The 13,655-nt window shown below is 24.1% G+C and overlaps 3 protein-coding genes across 3 annotated transcripts; 1 reads left to right on the top strand and 2 right to left on the bottom strand.

Annotated features, from left to right (window-relative positions):
- Window positions 1-211: 211 nt before the first annotated feature.
- LOC127286598 (uncharacterized) lies at window positions 212-3,644 on the bottom strand. The gene is made up of 2 exons (XM_051313083.1): window positions 3,509-3,644; window positions 212-3,422 (listed from the first exon to the last, which is right to left on the bottom strand). The coding sequence occupies exons 1-2, from the start codon at window positions 3,590-3,592 to the stop codon at window positions 414-416; spliced, it is 3,093 nt and encodes a 1,030-aa protein (XP_051169040.1). The 5' UTR covers window positions 3,593-3,644; the 3' UTR covers window positions 212-413.
- Window positions 3,645-3,964: 320 nt separating this feature from the next.
- Window positions 3,965-9,087, top strand: LOC127286757 (uncharacterized). Its single transcript, XM_051313336.1, has 2 exons — window positions 3,965-4,205; window positions 6,991-9,087. The coding sequence occupies exons 1-2, from the start codon at window positions 4,125-4,127 to the stop codon at window positions 9,085-9,087; spliced, it is 2,178 nt and encodes a 725-aa protein (XP_051169293.1). The 5' UTR covers window positions 3,965-4,124.
- Window positions 9,088-9,486: 399 nt separating this feature from the next.
- On the bottom strand, window positions 9,487-13,655 carry LOC127286481 (uncharacterized). Its single transcript, XM_051312915.1, has 2 exons — window positions 13,465-13,655; window positions 9,487-13,100 (listed from the first exon to the last, which is right to left on the bottom strand). The coding sequence occupies exons 1-2, from the start codon at window positions 13,546-13,548 to the stop codon at window positions 9,648-9,650; spliced, it is 3,537 nt and encodes a 1,178-aa protein (XP_051168872.1). The 5' UTR covers window positions 13,549-13,655; the 3' UTR covers window positions 9,487-9,647.

Below are 13,655 nucleotides of genomic sequence, written 5' to 3'. Positions count from 1 at the left end.
CAGAATAAGATTCTATCAAATGATAATTCTAAAAAATTTGCTTTAGAGCTTCTTCATAGTTTATCAAATTAAATTTTATTAATTTTTTAATAGATTTTTCAAGGATTCATAATTTTTTTACACCCGCCTCATTATTGCTTTAAGATTTAAAAAATTTATTAAATTTTATTAAAAATATTTGTTTTTCATTAAATAAATTGCTATAGTAAAATATAAGTGAAGAATTAATTTAATAAATTTAAAAAGTTTACATTTAACTTTAAGTAATATATAAAATAACATTATGATTATTTCCACAATGAAATATAAAGGAAGTAGAATAAAACAATCATATTATTAATATTGTTAAATAAAACACACTAATACAATAAACAGAATTATAATTTACATTTAAGTTTTCTTAATTCTAATCCTTAATCCCAATTCAATGGAATGTACCGTTCCAAATTATTAAACCGCAGTGTACGATTATAGTTTGCAAAATAAATTTGATACAATGCATTATAGCTTAGGTCTATATTGTATTCTGAATTAAATTTATCAATTCTTTTAACATCCGCTGAAATTATTTTATCATTCAAGTCATTAATGTGGCGTAAACCATCATCCGTTAATACAAAACTATTATTATTTGCTTTTGAACTATAATATCCTTCTAAATATATCTTAAAGCGACCAGGTTCTGCGTGATAAAAATGTACTATATCATTAATCTTGAAATCCACGACAGAATTTTTAATTGGTTGCTCACCACCAAAAAATTTAAATTCATGAATAGAAGAACGTTTTCGTTCTAAACTTAGTGAAAAATATAGTTCATCATTTTTAAAATAACTGTGAATTTGATCACTGATTTGGTTTAATTCTATTGTCATACTCTTGTAATTTATAAATATTTTTAAAAATAACGCATCATTAAAACCCAGAACATGAAAACCATATTGTACTATTGGAAAAAATATTTTAGTTTCAGAGATTTTATTTTCTTTTAAACTTAATTCTTTCGCATATGTTCCATTGTAATCGAACGTTTGCAATCCTTCATGTGTCAAAATAAATGAATTATTACTTATTACATTATTAAATCCCTCTAAATTTAACATTAAACGATGTGATTCCGCATGAAAAATATGAATTTTATCATTAATCTTAAAATCATTAACATCATTTACATACGATAGATTCTTTAGATGAGAACCAAAAAATTTATATTCAAAAATGTTAGTATCATTTCTTTCTAAAATGAAAGAAAAATATAATTTATCTATATAACCCCAGTTAATTTGGCCATCATATTGTTTTACTTTAATTGTCATATTATTGTAGTTTATAAATATTTTTAAAAATAAAACATCATAATGACCTATTGCATAAAATTCATATTGTAAATTATTTTCCATTTTCTTTAAAATTGCATCTAAACCGACACTGGTCAAACGAAAAATATTATTTTGTTCCACTGGATTATTATATCCTTCTAAATTCAATTTTAAAAAACTGGGTTCGCGATGAAAAATGTGTATTTCATCATTGATTTCAAATTTTTCCACAGCATTTGTTAGCAATTGATTTTGCATTTTATCTGGAAATTTATATTCCATAATATTAGTATCATTTCGTTTTAATTGTAGCGAAAAATATAAATTATTTTCTGATATTTCATTACTTAATTGTTTTATTATCAATGTCATGTCCTTGTAATTTATAAATATTTCCAAAAATAACCTATTATCAGGACCTTGAGCATCAAATTTATAATGAATCAAGGGAAAATGTGTTTGATTTTCTGGAATTTCTTCTACATTGACATTAATTAACATATTCTTTGAAATTGTATGATAAATTTCATCACTTATATAGGTGTTTCCATTTAATACTTCTGCTACGTAAATAGAATAAACATCTGACAATAATTTGATAGTCATGTTTTTTCCAACAATAGTGTGACAATCGTTATTCAAATATAAACAACAATTTGTAAGATCAATTGGCGATTCAATAATAAATAAAACGTTAACATATGTATTCTTCATTCTTGTCCCCAACATTAAAGGGGAAATTTGTCTCAAATCACGTTCTTTGCTCAGAGCTTGTAAATCTTTAGGATTTATTCCAAAATCAATGGCCGGCATTACAGGATGTCCATTCAAAAGTCGCAGTTTTAATTCGGGATTTAATGAAATATCTTTGATGATTTTTTTCAAAAACGGCAATAAATTTATATCGTAAAGATCAAGAAACATTTTAAGAATAGTTGGTACTATGTCAACAGAATCTTTAGTTGTAATTTGATTGTAAGGATTGTGGCGAATACGAAATTCACGTAAATTCGTGTCAGTTCCATCATATCCGAATAGACTCACAAATAAATTTAACTTTTCCTCGTAACTCCATTTTGTAATGTCATTTCCCATTTGATAATTAAAAATTTTCTTATAATTGTAAGGAGACGCTGATTGTAACATTGGATTTTTAATTACAAATTTTTGATGATATAAAGTTGCAAACATATCATTCCACAAATTAAATGTTTCTCTAAAATTAATATCAAATTCTTTCCTGTTGTAGTATTCAGCAAATTTTTGCAATAAAATCCAACTAGAGCCTTTTTTGGTTTGTAAAAATCTTTCTAAATTATTAATAGCTGATATAAAATGACGGTTCAAATTTGTCTCCGGACATATAAATGCATCGAAAGCGTCTACAATATTAAAATATATGTCATCATCATTAAAAAATGATGCCAAATCTTCTTTTGTACTGGAATTATCATCATTACATTTTTCTGAACGTATAAATATTGTTGTTCGATCTATTAATTTTAATGATGATACAATATCCTTATTATAATAGGGACTAATTCCAGTTAAATAATCATAATACTCAATGATATCAATCTGATTTTCCAAACCAAGATATAGACTATAGTTTAGCGACTTTAAAGTTTTGATATCATTTACCGATAATAACATTTGTGTGTAATAATTTTCAACAAATCCATAAATTTGAACATTTTTGTAAAATTCCGACTCAAATTTTTCTGATTCGAAAAGTGATGCATCATTAGAATCAAAAATTGGCAATGATAACCAGTTTTTGGTCTTAATTATCATCCGTAATTGAACATTATTTGAAACAGATACCATAGGAACGCAATCAAAATTTGTTGTTAAAGTTTTTGTGAAATTTGTTTCTCCCGCAAGATTTAATATGATTAATTTTTTATATGGTGAATCAGCAAGACAGTAAAAATATAAATTTTCTATTTCAGAAGCTGTCTCTACTGTTAAATTAAATGTTGTACCTTGTTTAATTATTATTTCGAAATGAGTTTTATAGTGGAATAATTGATTTTGAATTATGTATTTCGTCCATGGTTCGGAAATTTCTCGAACTAAAGGCTCAACAGTTCGTGTAGTTGTCTAAAAGATAAATTTATCTATTATGTAAAAAATACATACGTACTATTGTAGATTTTTTAATTATTTTTAATTATTTAGAAACTTACATTTAAATTCCATTGCACTGTCTCCTGTGAAATTGTATCCGAGACAAATATCAAAAATAATTTTATTAATATTAAAAAAATCATTATTTACTATTTCTTTAGTGTCTGTACTCAATTATAAAAGCTTCAATATGAAAATTTTTTAACTTTTATTTCGTATTTATATTTTACATTTAAATAAAATGCTGTGAATTTACATATATAATTATTTGATAAATAAATATATGTTGCATCAATTTTAGTGTAATTCGTATCTATTATGCAAATCATTTAATTTTCTATGTTTAACTGTTTATATATGAATGTTAAATTAAACAAGGTTTTCATCATTCAAAACGAAAATAAATTAAAGGAATGGAATTTTTATTATCATTGAATACACAAAAATATTTAGGTCACTTTATTTATTTAATCTCATTTATTATATTTCTGCTGAACAATTAATAATTATTTGAATAAAGGTAATTGGGATTTCATAAATTAGCGTAGAATTGGGTTTTACATAAATTGTAAGATATTGACATAATTATAACTGTATTGTTGAATCAAATATAATTTAAAGTTTCCAAGTTTTTTTTTATAATTCACCAACATTTAAATTGGATACACGTAAAAAATGTTAATATTTAAAATTTTAAGTTTCTTTCTACTCTTTTATATTGCTAAAACAGAACTATCAATAAAGTGGAATGAAGAGGTATGTATTTAAAAAGTTGGGATATTTTTAGTTAAAGGTTTATTAAAAAAGTTAAATTAATTTAGTCATTTACTTTTTCATGTTAGTTTTTTTTTTAAATTATACTGTATGTATTATTATAAATTTTTTATATCCAAAATTTGGAAAAAATTGTAAATTTTTTGGTATGAAAAAATGATTTTTCTACTTATGAATTTTATTTTTTGAAAATATGTAAAAACATACATAAAACACGTCGGTAAATTTTGTACGGTTTAAATTATTATAATTTTTTGTCTCAACAAATTTTTGCAAAACATTTCTCTATGAACAATTTTTAAAAGAAAATTTTATAGGCAAAAATAAATTATTATTTTTTGAATTATTTTAAACTAGCGCCTCCGACGGCAATTATTTTATTAAATATTTAATAATATTGTTAACAAATTGCAAAAAGGCATGTAATTATAGTGAAAGTTTCAAAGATAAAATTAATAATCTGTTATATTTGTAAAATTTGTCTAAAAATAATAATAATTGTTGAATAATTTTTTTTTTAAACTAAAAACACTTTTTTATTCAAGCCCGAATAGAAATCCCCAAGGTATGCCTAAAATGATAATTGGCCCTAAGCTGGTCCTAACTTGGCAGAAAATGTTAATATTTCCTAATTTGGTCCTAACTTGGTCCTCCTTTTACAAGCCATTTTAGTAATATCGGAGTATTTTGGCATTATTAATTATAATTAATAATAATATTATAACAATAATATAATTATAATAATAAAATAATAAAAAAAATATATAAATACAATAATAAAAATAATAAAAAAATAAAAATATACCATAGTTTTTTAAAAATTTTAATTAATTATTAATTAAATTTATATTAAACAAAATGAGAAGGGTTACATTTAATTTGAATTTTTTTTCCCTACTTTTTCAACCCTAGCAGACGAAATGAACGAAACTATAAGCAGAAGTTATTTAGAGGTTAAGTTCTTGTGTAAAAAGTGCAATGTAATTCTGCTTGTTTATTGATGAGTGTTAATAAAATACAGTTAAATGAAAATATAAATCCAGTCACATTAATGACAATGGAGCGAGATCAGATTGGAAAAGAAGAAAATCGTGTTAGAAATGAGAAATTCAAAAGAATTCAACGAAGTTTGCGAGAACTTGAATCATGCTCTATTGATTTTATATCGAAGAGAACTATAGTTATCAAAATTTATTAACAAATAATTAATCCAATTAAAATTATGTGAATTTTAAAAAAGCTGGTCCTATCTAGGACCTAAAAAGGACCCTTATATTGGTCCTAAATAGGCACCCAAATTAGGACCAGGCTAAAATCGCATCACCAACCATTTTAGGACCAAGTTAGACTGCTAAGATAGGACCTAGATAATAAAACGGCAAACTAGATAGGACCAAGTTAGGACCATTTTTCAATTTCCACACGGGAGGTAATATTATTTTCATAATAATTTAATTTATTACAATTATTTTATTATAATTTATAATAAATTTCATAATTTTAAAAAAGCGCGCACTATTTTGTCTTGGGCCAATGAAGTGATTTCAACTAAATGTAGGTTATGTTCGTGTCTGATTCATGGGTGTTTTCGGCATTCACTCAGAGTTAACTCTAGAGTTAACAGTGGTGCTCAATGATATTATCTTTGAAAATTTATTTACCTAAATAAAATAATTGATTTTCTATTTTCATCACCCTGAGTTTGAAGTTAGTTGTCCTTGTTTGCTTACTTTTTTTTAATTTATACGAATTTTTTGTTTTTCATTTAAAAATGGAACATATTTTTGCTACCCATAAACGTGTTATTTTTTTAAAGTTTATAATTTTCAAATTTTTCATTATTTCCCTAACTTTAATTAATCTGAATTGTTTTAGAAACTAGATTATTTATTTTAATTAAAGTTGTTTTTTATAAATAAAAAGTTAAAATAATTTTTAATAAAAATAAATTATTATGTTTCAATTTACACTTTTCAAAACAAACAATCCGTTCACAAATTTTGTCGGCCATTAAAGGTTAGGACTGACCCTTTTTCTTTACTCTCGCAAGAAAACAGAGTTAACTCTGGGTCATCTAGTAATAAATTTTTGGGGACTTTTATGAAATCTAGAAATAACAAATTTTTATTTTAACATTACATTACTAGAATAAAAGGCCCGTTTCACATGTTGTTACAATTGCAAACCCTGTGCCAATCAAAATGAATCGTCTATGCTAAATTGCCAATCAACAACGTTCACAACCAACAGACGAACTGAAAATCAAAATTTACATTTGAGCACCACTGCTAACTCTAGAGTTAACTCTTAGTGAATGCCGAAAACACCCCATGACAGCTGCAAATATTTACAACAAATAAATCCTTTGCAAGTGTATATTTATTACAATTAATTAACTTATGCAAAATATATATGTGGAACAATAATTTAAGGTGATTTTTATAAAATGAATATTGATTTAGATGCTCTGGAAAGCAAAGTTCATTTTTTTCTTACATTCGATTTTTTCGACCATCGAGATATTTCGATAAATTTTCATGTATTTATTTTATAATATATATATATATATATATATATATATATATATATATATATATATATATATATACATATATATATATATATATATATATATATATTTTAACAAACGTTGATCATAGTAGAATGATTCGGGAATATGGCTTTTAGAGTCAGTACATATATTTTTAGTGATAAACTTTATAATTAAAAATTAAAAAATGTATAAAAATTTCTAAAAATGTTTTAGGAAATTGAAAGGACTGTGAAGCCAATTGTTATAAAATTACAAATATCAATGGATAATTATCAATGTTCTTATTGTTATAACCCAAAACATCATTACAAAAGTCATTTTGGAATAATAATTAGGAAAGGGACAACTTTTACTGTAACAATTCAAAATTCAAAATCAGTTGAAAATTTAAAATTTTTATGTCCTACTGAAATATCAGAAGAATTTATCAAAAAAGATTTTGCTGGAAAGAGAAATAGTACAATAGAATTTACAACAAATGTTGACTGCGTTCCATTATTATCAGTTTCATATAATGTACCAGTGGTGGTAAAAATTAAAACTAAAAATTGGACAAATTTACCTATTTTTGATTCGAGAAATTTAACTTTTCTCACCTCACACAAAGCTGAACATGAATTTTACAAAAATATTCAAACCTATGGTTTTGTTGAAAATTATTATACACAAATGTTAGTGTCAGCAAACGATATTAAAGAAATATTATCAAAAAATTTGAGTTTATTTATTGCATTGCAAAATCAAGTGGATGTAATAAAATACTATAATTATTTAACAGCTGCCAGTCGATATGTAGATAAAAATGATTTTATTTCATTTGTTTTAATTGACAAGCAACGAGTTTTCCTTCGCACGGAAAAAAATCATCCTGAAACTTCCGGAATTTCTTCAACATTTTGGATATCATTTACATTTGGATCAGCACATGTTTTGTTTACAACTCGAAATAATAACTGGCTTTTAATTCACGAATTTGCACATTCATATGATATTGAAACTAAAACAATTGATTTTGGAATAATTTTGGAAGTATGGACAAATATTTTTTCTGCATTCTATCAAAATAAATTTAATTCCAAGGATTATTGGTTTAAATTTTCAGAATCAGATAAGAAAAAATTTGTATCAGTTTATCAAAATAATGTTCCTTTTGCTAAGTGGAATTATAAAGAAAAATTACAATTTTTCTTGAATTTATTTGCCTACGATGGTACTGATAAAGCATTTAGAGAATTTAACATTCGTTACTATTCAAAAGAATATGTCAACAAGGACTACATAATTCCATTAATTTTAGAAGTATTTTTCGATCTTTACAATATAAATTTATTGCCATTTTTGAAAAAAGTGATTAATTTTAAAAGTTTTAATTTAGATTTAGAATTACGACTTTTATCTGCTCATCCAGTAATGCCTGCTATTGATTTTAATGTAAAGCCAACAGAATTATCAGCCAAAAGTAGAGAAAAAGATTGGCGGCAATCTTTACCTTTAATGTTAATGCGAAAAATGAAGAAAAATTATGTCGACGTTAATTTTACCATTGAATCACCAATTGATCCAAGAAATTTTTGTCTTTATTTGAATAACAATTGTCACAATATTACTGGAAAACTAATGAATATTAAATTACAGTCTGATGTTTATTCTATTTTTATAGCGAAAGAAAAAAATGGAACACTTTATATTAGTGATATGGACTATCACATTATTTCGCAAGAAACAAAAATTCATTTGATAGTTAATGAAATTACACAAAATAGTGTATTTTTACCATTAGTGTATTATGAATTTCATGCCCTAGGTATTGCTGACTGGCGTTTTTTAAACATATTTATAAACTTTAAAACTATGACAATAGGAATACAACAACTTTCTGGCACAATTCATAATTATTTTCCACAGGAATTATATTTTTCGATAAGTTTAGAACGAAATGGTTCTTTTATTTTTGATTACAAATTAAATGGCACCCAGAAAAATGAACAGCTTATAAATGTAGCACATAAATTTATAGCCAATGATAAAATTCATATTTTCCATGCAGAACCAAGTCGTCTAATGTTTAATTCGAAAAAATATAATAAATTAAAACATAATACTCTTGTTCTGACAAATGTAGGTTTAAAAAATGTTAAAGACAATGATTTTAGAATTATTTCTTCGGATATTAAAAGAATTGATGAATTTAATTCAAATTATAATATAGAGTTAAGTAATAATGCATTGTATCAAATTTATTTTTCACATTATATTCGTAGGTTACGTTTTAATAAGATGCAAAAATACATTCCAAAGTCTTGGATTTAAAAAGTTTTGTATTATATATATATATAATCATTTACTTTGTAACAATTTGTAATAAATAGCAACAAATCTGGTTTCTTATTTATAAATTTATTAGTCCTGTGAAGAAAGATCCATATTCTGACAATTTTTATTTGTTTTTATTTTATATTTATCATCACTTTTTCTAAAAAACACCCAAAGGCTTTACATTTATTATTTACTTACTATTTTACTATTAAAAAATTTATAAAATTAATTTTTTTACTTTAAATTATTTTATAAACTTTTAAAAAATCTATTATTTACTGAATATACTAAAATTACGAATTGGAAAATCGCAATATAAAATTCAAAATAATCTGGTATAGTGTTTGGAAAAAATATGAAGGTGTTTATATAAAAATTAACTATCTGACAAAGAATTGTAATTTTTATATTTATTTCAAATTGTATATTTCACATTCACTTTAAACATAAATTAACAATTCAATTATTAATATTGTTTAAAAAAAACACTCAATTATACAACAATTTCTATTATTTAGACAAACAATTTACATTAGACCTAATTAATTTGACGTTTAAAGCCAATTCAATGGGATGTAAGCTTCCAAATCATTAAAACGCAATGTACGAATATAATTTGCAAAATAATTTTGATACAATGCATTGTAACTTAAATCTATATTGTATTCTGAATTAAATTTATCAATTCTTTTAATATCCGAAGAAATTATTTTAAAACTCAAATCATTAATTTCGCGCAAACCCTCATCAGTTAAAACAAAAGTATGATTACGTGATTCACTATTAGAATATCCATCTAAATACATCTTAAAACGTGTATTACCTTCTACGTGATAAAAATGCACTCTATCATTAATCTCAAAATTCACAACAGTATTTGTTATCGGTTGGTAACCGCCAAAAAAATTATATTCAGCATAATATACACCTTTATGTTCTAAACGCATTGAAAAATATAATTCACTATTTTTAAAAAACCTATGAATTTCTTTACCAAATCGTTTCAATTCAATTGTCATTGTTTTGTAGTTAAAAAATATTTTTAAAAATAAACTATCATATAAACCTAAAGCATCAAAAACATATTCTACAATCGGTAAAAATGTTTCATTTTCATAAAATTTATTTTCTCTTAACATTAATTCTGTCTGTTTATTTAAAACATTGTGCATACCAATATTTGACAAAAGAAAAGAATTATTTTTTAAATTATTATGAAATCCTTCTAAATTTAACTTTAAACGACTTGGTTCGACATGATAAATACGAATTATATCATTAAATTTAAATTTCTCCATCACATTAATAAGTTTTTGATTTTTTTTAGGAGTACCAAAAAATTTATATTCAAAAATAGAAGCACCATTTCGTTCTAAACTGATTGAAAAATATAATTTAAACTTCCAATGAATATCTTTGATCAACTGATTTAATTCTATTGTCATAGTCGTGTAATTTATAAATATTTTTAAAAACAACTTGTCACTATAACGTAAAGCTTCAAATGAATAATTTAATTTATTTAATTCTGTTCCTCTGTAATTAAAGTTATGCAAACTTTTTTTTGCCAAAATAGACAAAAAATTGTATATCTCTATGTCTTTATAAACAATTGTTCGCAAACCTTCATTTGTCAAAATAAAGGAATTATTACTAATTACATTAAAATATCCCTCTAAATTTAACATTAAACGATGTGATTCTGTATGATAAATATGAATTTTATCATTAATCTTAAAATCCTTAATATCATTTACAAGCGATTTATTATTTTGTGGAGAACCAAAAAATTTGTATTTAAAAATAGAAGTATCATTTCTTTCCAAAATAAACGAAAAATATAATTCATTTTTATAATATTTGTTAATTTCGTCATTAAATTGCTTTATTTTAATTGTCATATTATTGTAGTTTATAAATATTTTTAAAAATAAAATATCATCATGATTCAGTGCATTAAATTCATATTTCAAATTATTTTCTATTTTCTTTGAAATTGCATCTAAACCAACACTGGTCAAACGAAAAATATTTTTTTGTTCCACTGGATTATTATATCCATTCAAATTCAATTTTAAAAAATTGGGTTCGCAATGAAAAATGTGTATTTCATCATTGATTTCAAATTTTTCCACAGCATTTGTTAGCAATTGATTTTGCATTTTATCTGGAAATTTATATTCCATAACATTAGTATCATTTCGTTTTAATTGTAGCAAAAAATATAAATTATTTTCTGATATTTCATTACTTAATTGTTTTATTATCAATGTCATGTCCTTGTAATTTATAAATATTTCCAAAAATAACCTATTATCAGGACCTTGAGCATCAAATCTATAATGAATCAAGGGTAAATATGTTTGATTTTCTGGAATTTCTTTTACATCGACAATAATTAACATATTCTTTGAAATTGTATGATAAATTTCATCACTTATATAGGTGTTTCCATTTAATACTTCTGCTACGTAAATAGAATAAACATCTGACAATAATTTGATAGTCATGTTTTTTCCAACAATAGTGTGACAATCGTTATTCAAATATAAACAACAATTTGTAAGATCAATTGGCGATTCAATAATAAATAAAACGTTAACATATGTATTCTTCATTCTTGTCCCCAACATTAAAGGGGAAATTTGTCTCAAATCACGTTCTTTGCTTAGAGCTCGCAAATCTTTAGGATTTATCCCAAAATCAATGGCAGGCATCACAGGATGTTCATTCAAAAGTCGCAGTTTTAATTCGGGATTTAATGAAATATCTTTGATGATTTTTTTCAAAAACGGCAATAAATTTATATCGTAAAGATCAAGAAACATTTTAAGAATAGTTGGTACTATGTCAACAGAATCTTTAGTTGTAATTTGATTGTAAGGATTGTGGCGAATACGAAATTCACGTAAATTCGTGTCAGTTCCATCATATCCGAATAGACTCACAAATAAATTTAACTTTTCCTCGTAACTCCATTTTGTAATGTCATTTCCCATTTGATAATTTAAAATTTTCTTATAATTGTAAGGAGACGCTGATTGTAACATTGGATTTTTAATTACAAATTTTTGATGATATAAAGTTGCAAACATATCATTCCACAAATTAAATGTTTCTCTAAAATTAATATCAAATTCTTTCCTGTTGTAGTATTCAGCAAATTTTTGCAATAAAATCCAACTAGATCCTTTTTTGGGTTGTAAAAATCTTTGTACATTACTAATAGTGGATATAAAATGACGGTTCAAATTTGTCTCCGGACATATGAATGCATCGAGAGAGTCAACAAAATTTAAAGATATGTCCTCACATTCAAAAGTTGATGTCAAATATTCTTCTGTAGTGGAATTATCTTCATTACATTTTTCTGAACGTATAAATATTGTTGTTCGATCTATTAATTTTAATGATGATATAATATCTTCATTATAATAGGGACTAATTCCAGTTAAATAATCATAATACTCAATGATATCAATCTGATTTTCCAAACCAAGATATAGACTATAGTTTAGCGACTTTAAAGTTTTGATATCATTTACCGATAATAACATTTGTGTGTAATAATTTTCAACAAATCCGTAAATTTGGATATTTTTGTAAAATTTAGATTCAAATTCTTCTGATTCGAAAAGTGATGCATCATTAGAATCGAAAATAGGCAATGATAACCAGTTTTTGGTCTCAATTATTATTCGTAGTGGAACATTATTTGAAACAGATACCATAGGCACGCAATCAAAATTTGTTGTTAAAGTTTTTGTGAAATTTGTTTCTCCCGCAAGATTTAATATGATTAATTTTTCATATGGTGAATCAGCAAGACAGTAAAAATATAAATTTTCTGTTTTAGAAGAAGTTTCCAGCGTTAGGTTGAATGTTGTACCTCCTTTAATTATTATCTCAAAATGAGTTTTGTAATGAGAGAATTGGTTTTGTATTGTACGACTCGTCCATGGTTCCGAATATTCTCGAACTAAAGGCACGGCAATTCGTGTAGTCGTCTAAAAAAATGGATTTTAGTTATATGTAAAATAAATCTGTTTCTTATAAGTAAAAAATTTATTTGATTTAAATCAATTATTTTATTAAGCTTATTTGGTTTATTTATAATTTTAAATGTTTTTAATTTTTGAATTTTTAAAAATTTTAATTTTTTCGTTATACGGAAAAATCACTTTTAAATAAGAATTTTATTTCAGTTATTTTAATGAATATGCCTTTATTGCAATAAACTAAATTTTTTTGATTAAATTAAAATGCTTAATTGTTTCAAACAAAATTGATTAATTCATTTGATGAAATTGACTTTCTCTCTAATCATAAATGTGCTAACGAAATAGATTTTATAATTATTTAAAAACTTACGTCTAAATTCCATTGCACTGTCTCCTGTGAAATTGTACTCGAGACAAATATTAAAAAAAAATTTATTAATATTAAAAGAATCATTATTTACTATTTCTTTACTGTCTACTCGATTAAAAAAACTTTAATATGAAAATTTTTAACTTTTATTTCTAACATATTTTTTACTATTAATAACAAGTTATAAATTT

This window comes from Leptopilina boulardi, unplaced genomic scaffold, assembly GCF_019393585.1.
Source record: "Leptopilina boulardi isolate dan_hultmark-lab unplaced genomic scaffold, ZJU_Lbou_2.1 LbouV2_362, whole genome shotgun sequence".
Lineage (NCBI taxonomy): Eukaryota > Metazoa > Arthropoda > Insecta > Hymenoptera > Figitidae > Leptopilina > Leptopilina boulardi.
Note: the sequence above shows the minus strand (reverse complement) of the source record. Positions and strands in the feature narration are given on the sequence as shown.